Source organism: Mytilus galloprovincialis, chromosome 3 (genome assembly GCF_965363235.1).
Source record: "Mytilus galloprovincialis chromosome 3, xbMytGall1.hap1.1, whole genome shotgun sequence".
Classification (NCBI taxonomy): domain Eukaryota; kingdom Metazoa; phylum Mollusca; class Bivalvia; order Mytilida; family Mytilidae; genus Mytilus; species Mytilus galloprovincialis.
The window spans coordinates 44471575-44497725 of NC_134840.1; the positions used below are offsets into that span (position 1 = coordinate 44471575).

The 26151-nt window shown below is 33.0% G+C and overlaps 1 protein-coding gene across 2 annotated transcripts in view; it reads left to right on the plus strand.

Annotated features, from left to right (window-relative positions):
• LOC143068065 (neo-calmodulin-like) overlaps nt 1-25507 on the plus strand; it is a 29850-nt gene extending 4343 nt beyond the window's left edge. Inside the window, exons 1-6 of one of the 2 annotated variants that reach the window (XM_076241812.1) lie at nt 17-66; nt 9185-9340; nt 18287-18314; nt 21392-21538; nt 23939-24181; nt 25347-25507. In XM_076241812.1, the coding sequence (XP_076097927.1) occupies nt 9191-9340; nt 18287-18314; nt 21392-21538; nt 23939-24181; nt 25347-25369 (591 nt within the window). In that variant the 5' untranslated portion in view covers nt 17-66; nt 9185-9190 and the 3' untranslated portion in view covers nt 25370-25507. Of the gene's footprint in view, nt 1-16; nt 67-9184; nt 9341-18286; nt 18315-21391; nt 21539-23938; nt 24182-25346 lie in introns of those variants that run through there. The other variant, XM_076241811.1, reaches the window with a different exon arrangement.
• Nucleotides 25508-26151: the final 644 nt, after the last annotated feature.

The window sequence follows — 26151 nt, forward strand, 5'->3', positions numbered from 1 at the left end:
ATATATATATATATATATTCCACAGAAACCTGTCAAACGTTTGTGAGCAGCAACTCCTGATATAAAGTAAGGGCTCTTAACATTTATTTCAAGTAAGGCTAAACATCAACCATATACAGATATGCTAGGTCTTTGATACAAATCAGAATACACAAAAAATCAAAGACCTAAATATCTTTAAAAGTTTGTCCTACTTCCACGACAAATGTGTTGTTGTTCTAACAAACAAAAGACAAAAAACAGCATAGTTCGTTTATTTATAACATTTTAAAAACTGATTGACAAGGTATAAGTTGTTGCCATTACACTTGGTAACATAACATATACTTTTACGACACCCTGAATAAGTAAATATATTTATATGGACGGACTTTGAATCAATATATATAGAACGTAACTCTACTTGATACCCTAATCTAATAGGTGTCCTTAAAAAAGTTATAGTGCTGAGTCTAAAAAAATCAAACATTTTTTATCTACTATTCATGTTCTAACAGCTATCAAAACCGTGCTTTAATTTGAAACTACCTCAACACATAGTTGGTGTGATGAAGATATGGATATAATGAACTGAACAAAAATGAGTTGTCCCCTAACCTCATGCAATAAAATAAATATGTGGCTTCTCTACTAACAACACTAGTATGTTTTATTCTTAAATTAAAAACTTTGTTTCTTTAAACAAAATGGCCAAAGCACATACAAATATCTTGTTTTATAAAGGGATAAATCATAATTTGTAAAAGAACAAACTGTCATCAGAAAGTTGATCTCTGTTGCCAAAATTACAAATGATGTCCTTACACTTCAAAAATTCAAATATTAGTGACTATAAATAAACTCTTCATAGATACCAGGATTAAAATTTTATATTTACGCCACACGAAAGACTCATCAGTGACGCTCGAATCAAAAAATGTAAAAAGCCAAATTAAGTACGAAATTTAAGAGCATTGAGGACCAACAATTCCTATGTTGAATACATATATCTTAATAAACTTTAAATAATGAATATATCAAGTACATGTACATGTAATTCTGCCTCATATTTAGACCTACATTTACATATAGAAATTTGTGATAACGGTCGATTGAAAATTAAACTACAGGAACGATTTGAAATCTTCCATTATGAATTTTTCACTGATAAAGTGCATCATTCTAACAGCGCTTGCTCATAAAGTATATACATGTATCTCCAAGTTTATACGACATTCAAGCTTACGGGGAAGCAATTGCATGACAGGTTTCAAATTGTACAGTTGGTGTCATCTCTTTCTGACGGTTAACGGTGGTAATCATAATTTCGTTGACCATAAGGGTCTATATGCTCCACTTTTGGTAATTACATTTTCGTCCTATTTTCCCTCATTATGGCGTTACCGAACAAGACAAATCAACAGTAGATACTTCCAATAAGAATTCTAATGATATATTAGATGCACAAGAGTAATCTCGGGTTTAAAAGGGTTTTGATATTCAATATTTAGTTTTCCTTGTAAAATTTTGATATCATTTTTAGTCCTTTCTTCGTTTTTCATCTCGGTTAATGGCGTTATCTTTTTTTTTATTAGATTAGATTCTTTTATTGCTTTCTTGGTCTCACCTCTCCCTTCAGCTTTGCTTTAATGCGTTTTTAAAACTACGGCCTGTGTAAATAGAGATAATTTCAAATTGAATACAGTAAACGTATCAAAATTTTAAATTGAAATACCAAAAACGACACATTAATAAAGAAAAGGTAGACATAGACAAATGGTTGTCAGAAAAAATAACATTACAAACTGATACAAAAATAACTTCTGAATTGTATTTGAATTAATGCGATCTAGTCTTGTTCAACATATTATAGGCTATGGCTGAATCGTGCTAATCCTGTGCATAAACTAGGAGAGAGAGGAGACGGGACTGTTTAAGATTTTACACAGACTTTTAGATGCAATATCCGAGAAAATGAATTTAGTAAAAAGTTGACATTAAGGATATTTCAGGATTTCTTTGATTTTTCCCAAGAGTTAATTGTCTTTTAAAGTTTTTTAACGCTTTAATAACATTCAAGTATTTTTTCTTAATCATTCCCTTGTTTAAACTGTTAAATACTTCTAAAACACTTTCATGAGCCTGTTATCAATAAGCAATATAACCCTTGTCCCATATTTTCACATTCCTTATTAAAAAAAAATTATATCTTCTTCAATAAAGTTAATTAATGATGTGAAGGGTTTCCTTTTGAGATTCGGTATCTTGGAATTTTGAAAAAAATGAGGAAACAAACGTCTTCTATTTGAAAGATGACAAGACAGTTACACTTCACAATAAAAACAATCAGACAACGGTATATGAAGGAGAAAAAGGCTAACAAAAATTAAAAAAAATTAAATAACAGAAATACCGAACTCTAAAGAAAACTCAAAAATGAAAGTGACCCACCTCTTCACTATGCTACAATTCAATTGTTTCAAGAAAAATCAACAGTTTTTCTTCATGTCTGGCAGTTGTTGGACGATTAATAATCCTTAAATCCTGTACATAATCAAGGGCAGAAAGTCGGAATGGGAATACATTACGAAGAAATATTTCAAATTGGTAATTTGAATTTGTATGTATTAAATGAATTATTCCTAAAATTTAGCGGACTTTTATTTTATCATAAATTTAAACATTTTTCCAGTTCTAATCTATATATTAAAAGGTGTATAACGACCAAAATCATAGTACGTCACATCCGATTGCATACGAAAAATGGTAGCAAAAGTATTCCCTTAAATTTGACTGTTGTAGGACAGTAATCCTACATTTCAATTCTGAGTCATTAACATATATCTTGAATGTTTCACATCACCATTCGTTTTCTTAATTTGGTGTTCCTATAAAATATTTTGGAAACTTGAGGTTACATGGTAGCTAAAGTTTCTACACAGAAAAAAAAGGGGCGAAAATTCCAGTGGAGTTTTTTTTTTATATGCAATGCAATTTTGTGGGATATAGTGTTTGTAGTACTGGACAGAATAAAACTTTACTCATGCCAGGTATTTCTTAATTTGAAACAAAGGTGAATGCTGTACAATTTTTGAAATGTGAAAATAAACAAAGACTTATAACGAAAAAACAATGGTGTTATTACACATAAAGAAATCTTAATGACGGTAAACTATCGATAAACTCATCATGAAATACAATGATTAAAATTGAGTACGCCAGACGTGCGTTTCGTCTACACAAGACTCATCCCTGACGGTCGATCACTAGCCCAAGTATTTATAAGTTTCGTCCCCGAGGGTATCACCAGCCCAGTAGTCAACACTTCGGTGTTGATATGAATATCAATGATGTGGTCATTTTTACAAATTTCCTTACTACAAAACTTTAAATTTTTCGAAAAACTAAGGATTTTCTTATCCCAGGCATAGATTGCCTTAGCCGTATTTGGCACAACGTTTTGGAATTTTAGATCTTCATTGCTCTTCAACTTTGTACTTGTTTGTCTTTATAAATATCTTGATATGAGCGTCACTGATGAGTTTTATGTAGACGAAACGCGCGTCTGGCGTACTAAATTATAATCCTGGTACCTTTGATAACTATTTGAACATATATGCTTCCTCTTTTGCTTGACACAATTTTACCTGTAAGCTTATAATATCAATATAAAAAAATTAATATCGAACTGCATCATGAATCAATTCAGTAGACCTACCTAATTTTCGGAACATCTGTTTATGGGAAATCAGTAAAAGATATTTTACTAATAAAAATATATCATCGTCTCAATCCTAAAAGCATAAAATCGAAGTAGATTTACAACTTGAGAAGCTGCATAAAATCATTAAGAATTGAAGTGTCACCAAAACGTCTTTCTAGTATTTGTATAACTCCTGCAGTTCTTGTCTGGTCAAGTAATAGTCATTTATCTACATAACCTTCCGGAGCACCTGCGATAACCCCCAGGTTTTGGTGGGATTCGTGTTGCTTAGTCTTTAGTTTTCTATGTTGTGTCTTGTGTTCTATTATTTGTCTGTTTGTCTTTTTATGTTTTAGTCATTCGTTGTCAGTTTTTCTTCGATCCATGAGTTTGACTGTCCCTCTATCTTTCGTCCCTCTTTTACGTGAACACCCATAATAGATATGTAATAATCAGTGATCTATGACGATGAGCTTAAACAAAACACTTCAAAAGGGCGTAACAAATATGACACGAACAAAACAAGTCAAATGATTAAGTCTTGGTGACAGTTATTTCAGGCTATACATTATATTTATAAGTTTTATGCATTAAGAATCGGGTTAATTCGTCCGTTATTGGACTCAAACGATATTTTCTACACTCTGAAACTGTGTAAACTTTCACAATAGTTATCAAAGGTATCAGGCTTATAATTTGATACGTTAGACGCGCGTTTCGTCTACAAAGATGTATTTTTCATTTTTTTTTCATTAATAAGCTAACAGTTGCAACTGGCATTATGGTTATATAGTTACAATGATGTAATTAATGTAAACAGCTCATGACTAATTAATTTGTCTGAGACAATATGAATTGAGATAGAAATTCATGAAGAGAAATATTTAATAACTCTTAATGTCATTATTAGATATTTTGTGAGATGTGGTTGATAGTAAGGCATATAGACATACATGGAGGGTTCTATGCATATTTTATATTCAATGATTTCAAAGAAACAAAGGTATCAACTCGATCAGGTAAAATTGATCTTGGATGGATTTGCCTTTTGGTTATGTCATTGTGGTTATATAGCTCTTCAACTGTTACTTATGCATCCTTGATACTCTAATAATTAGCCTTGGGAGTTCCTGAGAAAGATTAATCAAGAAAAACAGATGACATTTATAACGTGTTTTTTTCTCCATTTTTTAATGGTATTTTTTACTTGTCTGCTATACATCCTTTGTTATAAATTTAGTGTAGCAAGTAGGTATCTGATTACGGTTATTTCTGATCTAAGTGTCTTGCACGTTTATATCGGTATCATAGGTTTTATATTGCTGTTTGTTCAGAATCGCCATTTGTGATTCAATCATGTATATATAAAAGAAAAAGAAGATGTGTTATAATTGCCATTGAGGCAACTTTCACAAGATACCAATATAACCATTACAGTTACTTTTACCTTGTTTTCTGTAATATTAATGACATCAATGTCCCTTCTTATACATCCCCAGTTGTCAAATTTTTGGTTTATAGTGTTCCAAAAACATATAAAACATGAACAGCGCTTCGAACTCACGGCACCAAATGTATAAAGTCTTCATAGTCTGACAAACGTTTACTTGTGTTTTATATATCAAACCAACTCAAATCAGATAGAGCAAATTTATGAATACCACAAAACAGGCAGGACAAATTTCTATGCGACTAACAATCACTCTTCTCTTACGGAAATTGAAACTTACTACTGCAATTACTTATAAAATATAAAATATGAAATATGAAGAAAAAGTTGAAATAAACCGAAAAAAATAGAAACATGAAATAGAAACATTAAATTTTTGTGTGTGTTGCATTGTCGTTTGGTTTTTTGTTGCACTTTCTGTTGTTTCGGGTTTTTTTCCTCTTATATTTGATGTGTTTCCCTCAGTTTGAGTTTGTAGTCCGAATTTGTTTTTTCTCAATAGATTTATGACTTTCGAATAGCGGTATACTGCTGTTGTCCTAATTTAATATATTTTGGTCACCCTAAAAGGACATTGCAGTGTCGGGTTTAATATTTTGAAAAAAGAAAGAAAGAACTTGCTTTTGAGAGGATATCACGAACACTGTATGAATTCTTCAACAGTCAGTCTATACTATTGGTTATGTGAACGCAATCAAGTGTTTACTTTCTTCAATGCATATTCTAGTCATATTATAAAATTCGCACATTGTTATAGTAAATATTGCATTATGACCCGAAGCAAAAAATTAGATTAAAGTAAGCACAGCACAAAAGTTTAAAATTTGCTTTCAAACCAAAACATATCCTCCTGACTTAAATGGAACACTCTTAATTTTGTATAATACGTATTCAAACGTTCCTTTTTCTATTATTTTCATAAATTGATTCTTAAAAAAATTTTTTTTGAAATATTTCTTGACGTACGGTCATAATTTTACTGTACGTACCATATATGAGATGGTGGCAAAATTCTACTATCCTTGTTTTCGTCATAAACTGTCATTTGATAAAACTAAGTGAAAAAACTGTGATATAATGGCGATGTATATTTTAGCTTGTACTCTCTACGGTATAGTTTATAGCTGTTTGTTGCTTATCGGAAGCAACTGATGATACCAGATTAACCACTATAACACTTTCCCTCAGCTATATTCAAATTACTCTCATCACTAAAGTTAGAAAAATGATACATATTTGGTGTGGGTGCTGTCTAGCAAATTTAATAAAATAAAACATCATATTATTCATCCCACGATTGTCTTAAACTCTCAGCAAATTAAGACATGCAAAGTGTAATTTAGAGAATTTTGTCGATATTGTGATGCATTATTCACATTTCTGCATTACTAAATGTTTATTCCCAAGTGAAATATTCTCAAATGTAAAAAAAATCTGTTAATTATTTCAAAGATTTCAGTCAAGGAGTATATTATGAGCTTAATTTACTTCATTTTTGCAGGGAAAAAATTCAACATATTTGTACTTACTTGGTGTGGGTGCTGTTTGGATCCAATAAAACGTTTAATCCCGCTGCAAATGTTTGCACATGTCCTAAGTCAGGAATCTGATGTACAGTAGTTGTCGTTTGTTTATGTAATTTATACGTGTTTCTCGTTTCTCGTTTCTCGTTTTTTTTTATTTTATATAGATTAGACCGTTGGTTTTCCAGTTTGAATGGTTTTACTAGTAATTTTTGAGGCCCTTTATAGCTTGTTGTTCGGTGTAAGCCAAGGCTCCGTGTTTAAGGCCATACATTGACCTATAATGGTTTACTTTTTTAAATTGTTATTTGGATGGAGAGTTGTCTCATTGGCACTCAAACCACATCTTCCTATATCTATTTACAATTCATAAAAGACACTGCGTTCTTCGTGTATAACTACAATGAGCAGTCAAACGAAATGCCCAAAAACAATATCGTTTTTGTGTGTAAATATCATTCCATAAACTGCTTGATAAATCAATTAGGTATTGCCAATTCCCTTGGAAACTCAACGTATACCCTCACGACGCTTACCAAATAGGAAATCCTGGATAATCATAGGTCTGTTCTATATTCCTTTGGAATTTCAACCAAAAATGAAGAACTGGATCTTCCATCACTGTATTGGATACCTGAACTACATAAGTGTCCTTACAAACAACGGTTTATTACTGGGTCTTCCAAGTGCTCCTTGAAACCTCTTTCTAAGTTATTAACATCTATTTCATCAGCAATCAAAGCCGGGCTCCAAAGTTATTGTGAAACAACTTTTTCTAGAGGTGAGGTGAATCCGATGTGGATACTTAAAAACTCCAAAGATAATAATCTAAGACTCTCTCATCTTGCAATAATATTAAAACATTTGACTTTTCTACACTTTACACAAGTTTTCCCCGTTCCAAATTAAAAGACAAATTGAAAGAGTTGGTATTACTTAAAAAGAATGGCAAACGTAGATACAAGTATCTTGTCATGGGGAGGGATAAATCATACTTTGTAAAGAATCACTCTGATTCAAACCAAAAATTTTCTGAATTTGACATTACCAAAAAGCTTGATTTCTTGATTGACAACATATTTGTATGGTTTGGGGGACGTGTTTTTCAACAGACTGTCGGAATTCCATTGGGAACCAATTGTGCCCCTCTTCTTGCCGACTTGTTTCTTTATTATTATGAGGCTGACTTCATACAGAAACTTCTTAGAAACAAAGATAAGAAGTTTGCAATATCCTTTAAATTTACGTTCCGCTATATAGATGAACGCTATATAGATCTCACTAAATAATACAAAATTTGGTGACTATGTTGAACGAATCTATCCATTGAACTTGAGATAAAAGATACTGCAGATAAAACTTAGTCTGCCTCATATCTTGACTTACATCTAGAAATTGACAATGAGGATTGGTTGAAAAAAAAAATTTTACGACAAAAGAGATGATTTCAGCCTTCCAATTGTGAACTTTCCGTTTCTATGTAGCAACATTCCAGCAGCGCCTGCATACGAAGTATATATCTCCAAATTGAAACGATATTCCCGGGCTTGTATTTCCTATCATGACTCCCTGATAGCGGAGTGCTACTCACAAGGAAGCTATTAAACCAAGAGTTTCAAATGGTGAAGTTGAAATCATTCCTTCGTAAATTTTACGGACGCCATCACGAGTTGGTTGACCGTTATGAAAAAAACGTTTCACAGATGATATCGAATACGTTCCTTATGTCGTAACTACAATACTCTTTCCCTTTTCACGAATGTGACCTACCGAATTAGACTTTATACCGGATTTGTAATAACATAAGCAACACGACGGTTGCTACATGTGGAACAGTATATGCTTACCCTTCCGGAGCAACTGAGATCACCCCAGATTTTTGGTGGAGTTCGTGTTGCTTAGTCTTTAGTTTTCTATGTTGTGTCTTCTGTACTATTATTTGTCTGTTTATCTTTATATTTTTAGCCATAACGTTGTCAGTTTATTTTCTATCTATGAGTTTGACTCTCCCTCTGGTATCTTTCGTCCCTCTTTTACATACAAATAAGGGACAACACAAGTCCCTAACAACGGAAATTGAAAACAACGTTCAAACAAACAACCGAAATTGAAAACAACGTTCAAACCTATGATTGCGTTGGATAAAAACCGAAATATTTTATAAATATGAATAATTACAATTATAGTTTTATTTTTTTGTCATTGGTGTTGTTTTGTACACTTTTTAGGCGTTTATATAATTTATTTATTGTGTACATTATTGTTACTCGTGGGGAAAATCGTTTGACTAAAATATTCAGACGTTTTATATAGATACCTTGTGTTGTTTTTGATCAAAGTATACAAACAGTGACTTGATTTATCCACATCGGTTTGTTTAGGAGCCAGCTGGATCCCATCTCACTCGCTGTGGTGAAGACCCATTGGTAGCCTTGTGCTGTTTTCTGTTCTTTGGTTGGGTTGTTGTCTCCTTGACACATTTCATATTTTCATTCTTAATAATACTCAATGCCTTTTTCTATTTTACAGGTATAAATGATGCCTTCGATATTCATAACAGCAGCTCTTACAACTGTATTATTAATGAAAGCATTTGAATGTAGTCTACACTTCGGCACCAGTCATATATTTAGGGGATTAGAAAAATTGAAAAAGAGACAAGACGCCAGCTCGTTTCAACAACATGTAAGTATAAATTTATATTGTTCTAATGCTAACAATCACCCCTATCATAGTTTTTCTTTCTCTTCTCGAATTATGCTATGAACACTGTATTTAAAGCATATAATATAATTGAGAACGTGTAAAATTATGACTCGAAGGTAGATCATATTTATAACATCCCATAAAGTTTGTTTTTAAATTTGTGATTTTTATAAAATTATATTGTATTTTGTTGTTTCAGACTTTGCACATTACATTTCGTTTGTTATAAAATCGACTGAAGTTAGTGCTTTCATATTTTTCAATATATTTACATACAAGAAATGAGTCTATTCATTTGATAATTATAATGACATCTTTTATTGATAACCTTTAATTGTTTTCATATTCATTCGATTACGACAATCTAATTTCTATTTATCAATAGTTTAATGCGTTTGGTTGAAAACGAAATTTATTCACTCGTGGTTGTGGATATTTTTTCATACGTCCTCGAAATGTTTGAGAATATTCTAAAATATGATTATAGAATATAGAGTAGTGAAATGTCAGATTCTTCATGGAATGATTATTTTAAAAATCTGTTTCAATAATGTTTTCTCACGATATGGAGTTGACTTCTGTTTTTGCATTATCAATCACTACCACATTTTTTGTTTATCCTACAGCAATGGAAAGATCAGTGAACAGTAACTATTTTTTTTTAAAAGGATCAAAGTACAATAAAGTACATTTAATGTCTATGGCAAATTTCACAACGCCGATTCATTTAACATTCATAGTTGTCATTATACGAGTCATGTTCTTCTCATATAGTGATGGTATAATACCAAACCTCTAACGGTAGGGATCGTGCTTGATATTCATATGATGAGAAAATAATATTTTTATCAGTCTAGCTGAGGTCTGGAGCTGGCATGTATTCCTTGGTTAATTTTTGTATCATTGTCATTTTTTTAGTTTCTTTTGTTACCTATATGGACATCGGACTCGGAGTTTTACTGTGCGTATTGTTGTGTGATTTTTTCCACATAGAATAGAGGTATAGCGGAGCGAATAGATCTAAAAAAAAAAAAAAAAAAAAAAAAAAAAACATGTTGAACCCAGCCGCTTTTTTGCGCCTGACCCAAGTCAGGAGCATCTGGCCTTTGTTAGTCTGTAAAATTACAAAAATACTAAACTCCGAGGAAAATTCAAAATGGAAAGTCCCTAATCAAATTGCAAAATCAAATGATAAAACACATCAAACGAATGGACAACAACTGTCATATTCCTGACTGGTATAATTTTTAATTTTAGTTTCTTTTATATCTTTGGGAGTTTGGTATGACGTCCATTATCACTGAACTAGTATACATTTTAATTTAGGGGCCAGTTGAAGCATGCCTCCGGATGCTAGAGTTTCTCGCTGTATTGAAGACCAATTGGTGGCCTTCGGCTATTGTCTGCTCTTTGGTCGGGTTGTTGTCTCTTTGACACATTTCCCATTTCCATTCTCAATTTAATATACTGTATACCGATACGATTTATTCACTCATATATCCTGATTTTAGTTGTTATAAAAAAGAAGAAGTGGTATAATTGACATTGAGGCATTTTTACACAAGAGACTAAATTACACAGAAATTAACTATAGGTCATCGTTCGGCATATGAGCAAAGCCCATACCGAATAGTCAGCTTTAAAAGGCTCCGAAATGTAAACAATTCAAACGAGAAAACTAACGGCTTAGTTTATGTACAAAATATTGAACAAAAAACAAATATACAACACGGCAACAAACGATAACCACTGAATTACAGGCACCTGACTAGGGACAGGTACACCCAGAGTGTGCCGGGTTAAACATATTGCTTAAAATTGACGCTAATGTATCGCATTTGAAAAAAGACATACCCAGAGTGTGCCGGGTTAAACATATTGCTTAAAATTGACGCTAATGTATCGCATTTGAAAAAAGACATACAGAGACTACTATCATTTCCATTATGTAGATCTCTAACTTGAAACTGACACAGGCAGACGACGCCTTAAGACAGGAGGCATCATATAAATCATACCTAGGCGAAGCTGTCACAAGGTACTCCCCAGGTCTTACTGTCCACCATTAGCGGTGCTGACCCATTGCTATGCGTAAACAATTTACAATAAATTCATAACACTTGTTTAAGGATTAAACTTAATCAAGAACCATCGGGTCGAAGAGTTGGAAGATCCAAAATCGTGTTGTTTGAAAATATAACAGTAGAGATAGAATAAAGACAAACAAGGAACAGTCGTGGACTGGCACATAAGCTTAACATTTAATTTTATTGGAGTTACATTATTTTCACTGTGTCTGTACTTGACTCTTTGGTGTTGCTCCATCATCATGCTTTAATGTTTTACCATGTACACGAAAAGACATTTAATATGCTTTAGATTTGACATATCCGGTAATGACAGCCGAGTTTTTCTTTTGTTAATTGTATCAGTAACAGAGAATGCTGACTGTTAATTAATATCTACAAACAGTTGTAATTTGTGTGAAAGTGAATACAATAAGACATTTGAATCATTAGTATGTACATTGTTACCGTTTCCTATTGAGAAGTGACAATAGGTATTCAGAAGTGCCAATAGGTATAACACGACTTGAGAAACAATATACGAAACAATATCGTTAGCAGTAACGTCTCTTTAGAACAGATCAGTTTTACATGACGTGCTCAAATAGTTTTACCAAGGATTTAAAGTACATTTTCACAATATATTCTTTTGATAATTCCCTACAGGTTATCGAATTAACTACACCAGTTTTAAATCCAGGAAAATGTCACGGTAGACTATACAAATCGCGACATTACAGGGCTATGTAACGTTAATTATGTAAAAACAGTGCATGTTTTCTTTCATTCCCTTTATTGTCCTATCTAATATTTATCAACATGCGATTTTTCTTTCATGATTTCTGTCCAATAATAGGATATCGGACTTGAATAGATACTGTTTTTTACATGAAATACAGCCTATAAATACATGTTATACTTTGATGCAAGAATGAGTTTTGTTTGTCTCAAAACAGTTTCAGTTTGATGAATACCCACTGGCCTCTACAATTACCACTAATATCAATTATGACGATTCAAAATATTTACTGGAATATCACAAATACTGCTCAATCAAATTTTATGTTGAAATTTCATCAAACTTGTTAGATAAAGGCAACAGTAGTATACCGCTGTTCAAAACTCATAAATCTATGGACAAAAAACAAAATCGGGGTAACAAACTAAAACTGAGGGAAACGCATTAAATATTAGAGGAGAACAACGACACAACATTAAAATGTAACACACACAGCAATGGACCAAGCACCAGACAAAATCCGATGAGAATAACCAATATAACATCAAAACCAAATACATGAATTTGGAGTAGAAAAGTACCGTGACACGTCTTATAGTAATGTGAATTCACACTCAAAAATAGGAGAAAACAAACGACACAACGGAAACACAACGTAAAAATGTTACACACACAGAAACGAACTATGATATAACAATGGCCATTTTCCTGACTTGGTACAGGACATTTTTAAAGAAAAAAATGGTGGATTGAACCTGGTTTTGTGGCATGCCAAACCTCGCACTTTAATGGCATTGTTAAATATAACATTAAAATGCCAACATAATAATACAGGACTACAGTGACGCCCAGATATAAAAGTTCGAAAGTAAAAAAAAAAGGGTACAAAGTAGTACAGCTCAAAAGTTGAAAAAGGTTGTGCCAAATACAGCAAGGGTTTTTTGCTTGTGATAAGAACATCCTTATTATATAGAACAATTTATGCTATTACAAACAGTAAATGTTATAAAATGAATATAAAAGATTTACATGATAAAACTGACGTCTTAACTAATAACAGAAAACAAAACCCGAATACATAATACATTGAAGACCAACACAGAAAATAGACACACCCGACTCAGTGACAAACCAGGCCTGAACGCAAAAAGTCATAACCATGACGTCACATACGAAGTGGTGAAATGACACAATATTACGTCATGCAGACATGTGAATTTCTGAAACAGCACAAATATGACGTCATATTTGAAAAATTATGTCTAAAAAATAAGATAGAAATAGGATTGATTTAAGATTATAATAGAACTAAATACTGATATTACATTTAAACATAATGCACAATGTAACACTTATCAATAGCAATATATATATTTTATATATGTCTGGTTTGTTTTGAATCTAAATTCAAACATAAAAATCGTACAGATTACGTTGAACAAAATCAAAACTAATAAATGAAGGCGGTGGTTAATTTTCTTTACCACAACACATGAATTTAATAGAAAAGACGTCAACCAATTTGACAAAATCTGATGAAAATTACAAATATATTATCAAACTAAATAAATAAATTTGGGATAGATAAGTACCGTAACACTTCTTATAGTAATGCGAATTCACACTCAGCAAAACAGTCATAATCGGGAATAAGTCACGTTCGGTAATTAAAAGATTAGACGACGTAATGACAAACCACAATCTACCATGTGGTAAAAATGTCCTTAGCTAGTTTGGTCAAAGACACATCATATGGATCAACTAATTCGTGATGGTGTCCATAAAATTTATGGAGTGTCAATTTTAATCTGTCCTCCTCATAACTTTGTTGAAGCAGTTTCTGTGCAAGAAGCACACTTCTGTATAAGAAGTCCGTATAGTGTGAACATGCACGATAATAACGTATCAATTGTGATATGTAAACACCATACGAAGGGGCAGAGGGTATGTTACTGCTGAGAAATGGGAAATTGATAATTGGGAAGTTGAAATCGTCCCGTTTATCATAGATTTTCGTGTGAAGTCATCCATCTACGTCAATATTGAGAAAAAGATCAAGGTATGAAGCAGTACTTCTAGTATCAGTAGTATCCTTAATTTCAAGTTCGCTGGATTATATGAGATGTAAGTATTGGCTGAAATATGGGTTATTCAATGATAGAACATCATCAATATATCGGAAAGTAAAATTAAAGAATTTCGCAAGGTGCTTTTTCTTTTAGTCTTTTAGAAGGTTCTGAATGAATTCTGCTTCATACGAGTACATAAACAAATCGGCCAGTAGGGGTGCACAATTAGTACCCATTGGAATACCGTCTGTCTGTTGAAATATAAATCCTCCAAACTCAACAAATATATTGTCGATCAAAAAGTCCAGCATTTGTTTCTAAATTTAATTTGCTTCTTGCGCGGCAGTATCCAACCACTACCTTCTTGTACTAAAGACCACAGTTGACTCTGCTTTTTAATGTATGCCGTTTTTCATTTTCATGAACAAGTTAGTGGTCAATATGTTGGTATCTTCATTTCCTTGTATGTTTCAGTTTTACGACATACGGTCTAGATAGTCAAAAGGGGGATATGCACACGTAAAACGTGTTCAACCCCAGCACATTGTGTGTCTGTATCAACTATGGCTAATTTAATCTTGTGTAGCTTGTTGGAATTTTGTCTGTTTACGCGTCTATTTGTCACCGACTGTTTCTGTGTTGTTCGTTTCTGTGGACTGGTGTACTTTTCAGTACTTTGCTGATTCAGGTTATCCTTTTTATGCATTATGTTTAATACAAATTCTTAATTAAACAAATTTTGACACGGTATGCCGTCAATTGCTATACTTGACCTTAAATATATGTACCTTATAAAGATAAGCAGATAATCATGTTAGAATGCTAGTGAGACAACTATACATCATGATAATATGTACAAAGTTATTTCTAACTGCTGAAGAAATTCACGTGTTTTCTTTAATGATCTTCGTAGATGCTTGATCCCTCTGTGGACATATTTACGAGATATCTGGAGTCTTAGTGAATCCGACAAACTACCACAGATCTACCGTCATGATGTCTCTTTTCGTGCTGTGTAGTTCGTTGCTTTCTCATTGAAGGCTACATATCTAGTAATTTTCAGCGTGGACAATAGCAATACGTACTTTGGTAATAATACTTAATCCTTTAATTTTAACTTGTTTGTCATCGGCTATCGATAACAGCTCACTCAGTCGGTCAGAGGCCTTCCAATGGGGATTTAAATATGATAAAAGAGTAAAGTACATGCAAATGCACGAGAAAAAAAAAGAAAGTTTAAGTATTCAACATGTAAATCAACACACAATGTTTAGTACTCGTCTAGTTATTTGTATTATTTGATTTAGGCGTTTAGAATCTTTAGCGACCCCACAGTTTAAATGTCTATAACCCGTTCGATATGACAAGTGGACGTTACAGACGAATGGTCAAGAAATCTGACCCAGGCAATTTACAACCTGAGCGCGCCAAGAAATGGTCTTTTCCTTGTTGTTATGAAAAGGATTCTATTCGCCTTATTTAACTGAATTATCCTTTTGACATTAAATATATGATCTGCATTTGTTTATTCTCAAGGAAACAATCACAGCAAGTTTGTCTCTGGTCGTGGGGTTGTTCAGGATTATTGTAAAATTAGATTGAAACTTTTTATATAAAAAAATATGTTATCTAAATCCTTACTAAGTGGAGACTTAATTATCACAACGTCTTATTACAAAGGAATAAAAATCAAAATCTAGCACGCAGTCTACTTCCAATTAAAATTGCATAAAACAAACGATAAAAGTTAATCTGTCTGAAAAGCCATGTTCACACATATTAAAGTGAACAGGTACGATAGTCAAAGTGCAAACATAATTGCAATATAAAGTAAAGCTTCCCAGGAAACATATATTGCTTATTTTGTACCTGTGGATTTATCGACACAGGTATGTAGATGCAAATGTAATTTCAGGGAGACAGGCAGCATTGCTTTTAAGTGTTGCAAAAAAGCATTTGAGATAGGATTATTATTGCATTACACGTTCAGTTTTAAAATTTAATTCGTTTTTTCCATTGTTCCAGTTTCTTGGGTTTTTGTTCATGAGGTCAAATATATATATACATTCCTTGGTGATGGCTATCGTTACGTGTGATAAGACATAATATGAAATACTAATAATATGAAACCATCGACATCTAAATGTATCATCAATAGCAATTACTCCTGCCTTCTTTCCCATATTGAGCTATTGTGTATTTATGCTGTTTCGAATCGCTCTTATATAGTTAGAAATTGACTTAAATCTTTGAATAAGTTCATTTAAGACAGTTTTTGTTAGATTGCTATGTCAAATATAAATGATTAATTTTTAAAATTACCCCTAACATGTGCGTATTCTCATTACAGCACAGATATAGCGTGGTCGACTTTATTGTCTTTAAATAAATAATTCAAACCGGTCGGGTAAATGAACAAAATTTTGAAATTTTTAGCGAGTTTTTACTTTGTTTTGAAGGCCCCACTGTGACTCTGAAATGAGGGACTGCAATAAAAGTGTCGTTCACTTGTTTTTTTTTCTCTCAGTTGCTCGTAGTTATTTTGTGTCATGAACTGATACATCGTAAAACACTATCCTTTCTTTACCATCATTCAATATTACATTTTAAGTATTGCTATCGCATTGAATAGTTACAGAATATCAATTAAATACATACAGAGAATATTTGGCTCAGTATGAACTTAGAAGCAGTTTCAGTTTGTGTATGAAGTATGGATAGAGAATTAAATTTCAATCCACAAGTGCGTTTGACTTTTGTTTATAAATGTACCAACCAAATACTAAATAAATACAACTTTAGCAATAACTGCAAATGTCACAAGTGAAGGTTACTAAAGAGTATGGATAGGTAGGAGTCAAGTTAACACCACCGACAGAAAAACTAATGGATTTGAAAAATGAAACACACACACACAGATATGAACAATATGCTTTATTGAAACGAAGTTCTTTAAAAAATGCCTGTACCAAGTCAGGAATATGACAGTTGTTGTCCATTCGTTTGATGTGTTTTATCATTTGATTTTGCCATTTGATTAGGGACTTTACGATTGAATTTTCCTCGGAGTTTAGTATTTTTGTGATTTTACTTCATACACTTATTTATGTAATTAAATAAAAAGAAACCAAAACGACCATACAAACACACACAAAAGCTAAATAAAGTTCATATGAAAAACAAACAAACAAACAAACAAATGAACAAATAAACTCATCATAGATACCAGGATTGAAATTTTGTATTTACAAAAAACTCATAGTGACGCTCGAATAAAAATAGGTTTAAAAGGCCAACTAAAATGCGAAGTTGAAGAGCATTGAAGACCGAAAATTCCTATTTTTCTAAATACATCTCAGGTAATCTATTCCTGGGGTAGGAAAGCCTTATAATTTCAAAAGTTCAAAGTGTTGTAAACAATCAATTTATAATTATGACCATATCAATGATAATCAATATTAACACAGAAGGCCTGACTATACTGGGCTGGTGATACCCTTGGGGAATAAACACTCCACCAGCAGTGGCATTGACCCAGTGGTTGCAAATAAACTCATCATAGAAACTAAGATTCAATTTTGTATTTACGACAATCAACTAAGAAGCTTTAAACCTCATTCTGCATAAGTCTATACAAGTGGTGGATATTTACGGTCTCATTCTCCATAATAACACAAAACAAATGTCATAAAACATAGAATATTTAGATATAAATTAACTAATTAACAAGATAAACACGCACATATAGAGCAGGATCTGTTAAGCTCTCCGAAGCACTTGATTTTATCCCCTTTTTTTGTGGCGTTCGTGTTTTGAAGTCTTTAAAAGTTTTTATGTGAAGAGTTACATGAGACTGGTGTTTGTTCTTTCGTAACTTTTGGTGTTTTTTCACGGTTGGTTTAGTCTTTCTCCTTAATTTGGAATGTCTTTTTTTGGTATTATATTCCGTCTCCGTTTTTTAGACAAGCACATGAACATGAATGGAGTTAAATTTTTAACTGTTTTATTAAACACTCAAAGCTCTGATATTTTTAATTTGTCTAATTTATAGGTATGTTTTGATGTTCGACAGCTTGTAGGTAAGTCAGTTTATTAACATAAGTTACCGTAAATGCTAAGATCATAAATATAAAAAAATAAAAATTTCGAACCCTAAGACAATACTTTTTTTTTATCGGTCAGAAGAATAACAGTTACTATATATTTATGCTCATTTTAGGCCGATATCTAATATTCGTTTTTATGTGTGCTCATATACAATATTTGTCATCAAATTGCATAAAGCTGGGGTCACACATTCACGATTTTTACAGCCGTCCTTGACGGGACCATTCCCGATTAAAATTTGTCAAAAGTCTGATCAAGATCCTGTGAATCGTGGCTTGAAATTCAAACTTAAATTACAATTTGTAAAACAATCAGATATTGTTCAGAAAGAGTCGATGTTCAACCGTTTCCAAGCGAATTTATCCCGATAATCCCGTTCTCAATTCGCTTGTAATCCAATTTTTATCTTTCGTCTGGTAAAATTCGACAGAGTCTGTGTCCCGATTCTACCGAAGGTTATCCGACAGATATCAGACAGTGACAAGACAGTGAATCGACGCTGACGGAATTTATCCGTTCGAAAACTTTCGGTAAACTCGGGATGATCAGGTACTGTCGGAATGTAATCCTGTCACGTTCCGCTCTATCGCATTGCAACCGGCTTTGTCTGATCTCAGTCGTATTGTATTCTGTAATTGTCGGGACTCTGACGTGGGTACCATTGCCGAATTTCGTATTAATAACGGGACTGTTTCGGAAAGGTTTCGGCAAAAACGGTTCGCAATCGACAAGATCTGGATGCAATCTGGACTCAATCGGCAGAAAACAGCAATGAAAAATCTCTCCAGATCATTCCCGTTCGACAGGACACCGTCCAAAATACACAGAACATTGTTAGGATTTTGATCCGATACAGCAGAATCTGTCACGACATAGGCACGATTGTAAACCGACAAGACAAAATCGGCTGAGTTTCCCCGAATGTTATGCGGGGTTCACACATTGCCGATTATTGCTCCCGTTTGAGATTAGACAACGATACGACACGAAATGTAAAAAAGTCGGAATACTATCCTTAATTATCTGGAATGTCCTATCATTGTCTGAACGCAGTCGTTTAAGTTCGTAACAGATTCCTACGGGTCGGGAAGGGTCCGAATAGTTCGACGAAGCACCCGACAGTTTTGTGCGTCCCGTAACATTCGGGGAAACTCAGCCGATTTTGTGTAGTCGGATTACAATCGTGCCTATGTCGTGACAGATTCTGCTGTATCGGATCAAAATCCTAACGATGTTCTGTGTATTCCGGACGGTGTCCTGTGGAACGGGAATGATCTGGAGAAATTTGTCATTGCTGTTTTCTGCAGATTGAGTTTAGATTGCATCCAGATCTTATCGATTGCGAACCGTTGTTTCCGAAACCGTTCCGAAACAGTCCCTTTATTAATACGAAATTCGTCAATGATACCCACGTCAGAGTCCCGACAATTACAGAATGCAATACGACTGAGACCAGGCAAAGCCGTTTGCAATGCGATAGAGCGGACAGTGATAGGATTACGTTCCGACAGTACCCGATCATCCCGAGTTTGCCGACAAATTTCGAACGAATAACTTCAGTCAGCGTCGGTTCACTGTCCGGTCACTGTCTGATCTCTGTCGGATTACATTCGGTAGAATCGGGACGCAGTCGTGACAGACTCAGTCGAATTTTACCAGGAGAAAGATACAAATTGGATTAGAAGCGGATTGAGAACGGGATTATTGGGATAAATTCGCTTGGAAACTGTTGAATATCGACGCTTCCTAAACAATATCTGATAGTTGTGATTAAATTATTTGTTTTACAAATTTTAATTAAAGTTTGAATTTTCATTCACGATTCACAGGATCTTGATCAGACTTTTGACAAATTTTAATCGGGAATGGTCCTGTCAAGGACGGCAGTAAAAATCGTAAATGTGTGACCCCAGCTTTACGGGACGCACCTAACAGTCGGGATGCTTCGCCGAACAATTCGGACCCTTCCCTACCCGTTGGAATCTGTTACGAACTTAAACGACTGCGTTCAGACGATGATAGGACATTCCAGCTAATTGAGGATAGTAATCCGACTTTTTCACTTTTTAATGTCGTATCGCTGTCAGTTCTTAAACGGGAGCAATAATCGACAATGTGTGAACCCCTCATTAACAAAGTTACAACGCTTGAAAGCGATTTCATTGATTTATTTATCTAAATACGTAAATAATAGTATTCACATTTTACCGTTTCAAGCTAAATGTATAATTATATAACAGCATAATCTCATCAATGTTAGAACATAAATTGAATTTAAGTTTGATGTTTCTAATTTGGATAATTTTGATTGTTACTGTACATGTGTGAACTTCAACTGGGTCCATTTCAACATTACATCTTTATCGATATCAATTTTAAGATTACTTGTGGGTGTAAAGTTTGAGAGGAGCTTTATTAGTATTAAGCATAAAACAGATATATATCATTTACAGTGTTTGGTTAACAATTTGAAACATATGAAAAACGTGAGACAGAATAATCCGTTTCTCGTCAAAGATAGCAAAAAACTAAAGTCAAAATTATTTCTACCATTGATTTCTCTATAAGAAAAGATTTGTTTTGCAAAAACCTAATTCATTACGTCAATCATGCATCAATCAGGACTTTATTTTGGATTAAGTAGAAACAATTTGTTTAAATAAAACAAGAGGCAGAAAAGTAATGATGAGAAATAAAACCAATGGCATTTACACAAATGATCAGATATCTACGTAAATGGTTTTGTCGGCTTACATCGTTGGTGATTTATTGCATGATGCAAATCTGTAAAATGGTCCGATATATTGATGTCAAATAATTATTCTCTGCGTACGTACCTGTTTGTGATTTGTTATATTCATATTCGGTAACATAAAAAAGTTGTTTTTTTTTCAAACATATACAGCTAAATTTTAAAAGATACTAACAAACCTCGTATGTCTTGATGCATTATTTGGACTAAAAAATAGAAATAAAACTGGAAAACGATGAAATCAAGCTGTGTTCTGCAATCAGAGCATTAGCTATGATAGCATATTTTTTTTTGCAGCTTTTAAAGCTCAATTTACAGCTTTCATTGATAAAGACAATGACGGACGAGCATCTTTCAAGGAAATCAAAAGTTACTTACAAAAATATGATGCAGCAGTAACAGATAAACGAGTACAGGATTTCGTAGTCAGACGAGACACAAATGGTATAAGTATTTTATGGTTATTGATACATTTTACTTGAGATGCAATGAAATTTAATTTAAAGGGTTTCTACTGTGTACGTGCTTACTTACTTCCCGGAAAGCCATTGACATGTAGGGCAGCAACAAAGGGTTTCCATTGCTGTCTATATTTGGCCATCTTTTCTACTGTTCCCCATTTGTTATTTATGGTCTTCAGTCAACCTTTTACAGTACGTATCCATATGTAAAACTCTGGTACATTTAAGTTTGGGTTTCTAAATTTAAGTTGTGATGATTTCTATACATTGACTTTTTGTTTAGTGATCTGAATATAGTTTATATATATTGTTTAATCTGTTCTTGATGTCATTTCATGCAACTCCATCGTGTCTTACGGTACATCCCAGGTAAGTAAATGTTTCTGTGATGGGAAGATATTTCCATCGTCTAGGAGTTGGGTTAGTGATGTTAAGTGTAATAACTTCTGTCCTTGTCCTGCTGATTTTAAGTCCAATTTGGCTGTCAAAGTTAAAAAGGTGTTTCGTCTTCTCTTGTTAACGGTGGTGGATATGTAATATGAAAGAGCTAGATCTTCAGTAACATCAAGATCTTCTTATGTTGATGAAATGCTCCATCTCATTCCTCTTGGGGCATCTCCTGTTGTTTCCCCATTACTGATTCGATGACCAAATGGAAAAGAAGGATAGATTTCAAACATCCTTGTCTAACTCAATTTTTTACTTCAAAGCATACTGCAAAAAAATTGTTGTAGAAACTTTTGATAATTTTACTATTTCTTTTGAAATTCCATATGCTCTAAGTATTCGCCACAAGCTCTTCCTGTTGGTGTCTGGAAATCCACAAAGTAAATGTTAAAAAAAACTGTCATTGCCATTCGATAATGTTACGTAAAGCAAAATTTTGGTCAATGCAATCCTATTTTCTCCTCGCTTAGCTGTTTGTCAATTACATGTACATCAATTATATTTTGGATAATAATTTTGGCCATGTCTTTATTTGGAATTGACAAGTGGGTAATACCGTGCCAGTTGCAGCAGTCACTAACTGACGCTCCCTTCTTGACTAACTTTCTTATTATGCCTTTGGTCCGATCGTCAGGTATTATTTTTCCATCCCAAATTGTTTTAAATAGTGATTAAAGAGTTTCAGCTGCAAGTTTTTGGTTAGCTTTGAATAGTTTTGCATTAAATTTTTCATGCACCGGTGATTTTGTCTTTTTAAACACTTCTATTGCTGTTATTATTTCCTGTCGGTTTGGTAATTTAATATTTATTTCTATATGTTTGAACTGCTTTAACGTGACGGGACGGTACCCAAATTGGACCTATTTTGACAGTTTTTTCACCTACGTTTTTTTATATGATCAAGATAAAAATTTCCATTCTGTGCTTATTTTGTAGCCGTCTCCTTCTTTATTATATAGATACACCAATTTGAATTTTAATCCGTTTTGAGTCATAGAAAAATTGGTTTGAATCTACCTCCAAACTATCCATGATTGCGGAAAGAGGAGTACCCAAATTGCATCCATGCTTAAATTTACATCACTAAAAATCGGATAACCGATGTCTTGTTTTATTTTTTCAAATATTTAGAACAATTTGACAAGCTCACTATTCATTTTTATGAAAATGGATGTTTGTAACATATTTTTTTATTCATTTTTAAAAGATGACTTTTTGGGAACGTCGCATGGCGGCGTTTTCGTACATTTTTCTTTTACAGTGAAAGCTGTATCTGTTGATATAAATTGTGAACGTTTAGTGTATATTTGAATAAACAATTATGTTCACCTATTTTGTAAGACGTGTATAATGACAAATAATCAAAATACAAATTGTTTAGTCTCAAAGAAAACTTTTAAGAATATCTCAGCCTTTTATGTTGAATAGTTGCAATTCGGTTACTCGGTACAATTTGGGAACCGTGACGTTAATAATTGTTTTGTAGCAAAGACATTTTTCACTAGACCTACATGTAAATTATTTGATTCAATTCTAAAAAAATAAATATAGATTTTGTTTCTAGTTTTGTTATAAAAAAGGAGATGTGGTTTAATTGCCAATGAGTAAAACTATCCACCCGATTTCGAATGTCGTGGGTACATTTAGTTAGGCTACTCCCTCATACAGACGTCGCTCGTCTAAAAACAATCTTTGTTTCTTACCAAATTGTGTTATCGCATAAAACTAGACTATTCTTGTCAATGTTAAATGGTTACATATCCACCTAAACCAGACTAATTCGAGGCAAAGGTAAAATATTCAAACGTTTCATTGTCAACAAAGACAAATTTTGAACAGAATGTATTCCAGGTCATTGAATAACACGCGTGGATTTGGAACTTGCGAGTACTAGTAGATGTTAAAACTAATAATGATTAATTAAAAAATTCTGAAGGTGATGGCGATGTAGACTTCATTCCTGATTACCTATCTGAAATATCAGCACCAAACTACAGTGCGTCTATGGCCAAGGAATGGTTCGAACTAGAGGATAGTAATCATGATGGTTATGTGTCACGTGATGAACTAGTCAATATTGCTCAGAATATTGGCATGTCTCCCAGAGAAGCACTCGAGACTGCAGAAGGATATTACATGATAGCTGATGTAGATGGCGACCATCGTCTTACCTGGAACGGTTAGTCAAATTGTTCATTTTGTAGTGATAAATCAACCAATTAGACAAATAGCTTTTCAATTAAAACAGGCAAAACATTTTGCCATATATAAACTAAATGAGCAATTGAAGAAGAAGATATCAGTAAAATGATATGAAACAAAACGCATCGCTTGAAAACAAAATTGCTAATCGAACAAAATAAATATGGATGCAATTGGCCATCTGGTCTCATTCTCCGCACGCGTTTAGTTCTTTTTTTATTGTTACATAACATCTTTGAGGTAAACAAAAATGTTTAGCCAGCTACCGAGTTGCATAGTAAAACATATGGTTTTAATATCCTTGTTTCATAGCTGTGGTTTGACATCCACTGAAACAGATATCCATAAAGACCAAAATACAAAGATGATTACAGGCAACCGTATATAAGGCCTTCAACAAAACCGTATAATGATTTTGTAGTAAAAGCCTGTTCGTTACCGAATTCTACTTGTCTACCAAAACTTAGTCAGTACTGACCGAATTTTATTTAATACCTTTAATCAAATTAGAAGTAAAAACTTTTAAGTACATCTGCATTCCGATATTAACGATATTAAATAGTTTGAATGAGACAAATTTGTGCATTCCAATGGGGATTACATCACAATAGTAGAAACTGAAGCAATTAATATTTTCGTGATGACAATAGGTCAGGATGATATTCTGGTCTTAGTTTATGGATTCCTGTAATTTGATTATATGTCGACGGAAATGGTTAAAAAAAACCAGAACATCCTGCAAATCATTACTTGGTATTAGAAAACATATGACATCTTTTATTCAAAGTTATTTGAGTAATTTAAGATTTATTGAAGTAAAAATTGGAATTGATTTCAAATTGAAACTTTGTATCAATATAGATTTGAATACTGATACTGTTGATTGTATTTAAATTCTAGCAAAAAATCTTTGAACTTTAAATGCTTCAATCTATTTTAGTATGTCATTCGATGTCACCTTCATTTTTTTTAAAGACTGTACTTTTTCATGATAGTCTTTGATAAGGTCATTCTATCATTTCCATCCCACTATAGTCGAAGACTAGCCTAGCACGAAACTGTTACCCGAGTACTAGTATTTAATTTCTTTTAGTAGAACTGAAGTTCTATATTTAGGTCAGACTTTTTGCTTTCTTTTTCAGAGTATGTTACCCTTTTTACGTAGATGAGGTGAAATCAGAAATATGGTTGACCATACAGAGAGACTTTATAATTTCTGTGCATTTTACAATTGTTGTTATATTTTCTGTCATTTCAATACTTGTTTAATTATTTTCTATTTCGCAATAAACATGATACCGAACGATTCATTATATTGGATTTAGTGAAGAGGATGGCGATACAGCCTTAAGAATAACAAATACATGGGTATAACACTTTCCCATTACATTTGTTGTTGTTGTTGGAACCTTCTTTGCTTTCAACAGACAACTTTACGTATATACTTAAAAAAATCTAGTATTGAGCACAAGACATTTACAAAGAAGTCAGTCTTTATCGATATTGCATATTATTAATTAACTACACTGTTATTATACTTAATATGATGAAAACTGCCTGTGCAATATACATATTTTGTAAAATTTTATAATAATGATTTCGTGTTCATTATGACTAAGTTCCGCTTTCCTGTTGCATATCTTCCTTTCTTGAGTTGTAATATTTTGAATAGAAGTAATCAAAACGACAATGATAATTTTTAACAATATGAATATTTATACTAACAATTTAAAATTTTGCTTAATGAGTTAAGACATGTAGCTAAAGTTTTTTTTATGTACAACACTGCAGTAAACTAACCAAATATTATCAAGAGTAAAATTTTAAGTGACAAATGAGGTACTGTGGACAAAGTCCCAACCCTGTAAACTCTGCTAACTCTATGATTAGGTTAGGAAAACCCTTAAAAAAACTAATTGGAATTTCTATAAAATTCTGATTTATACG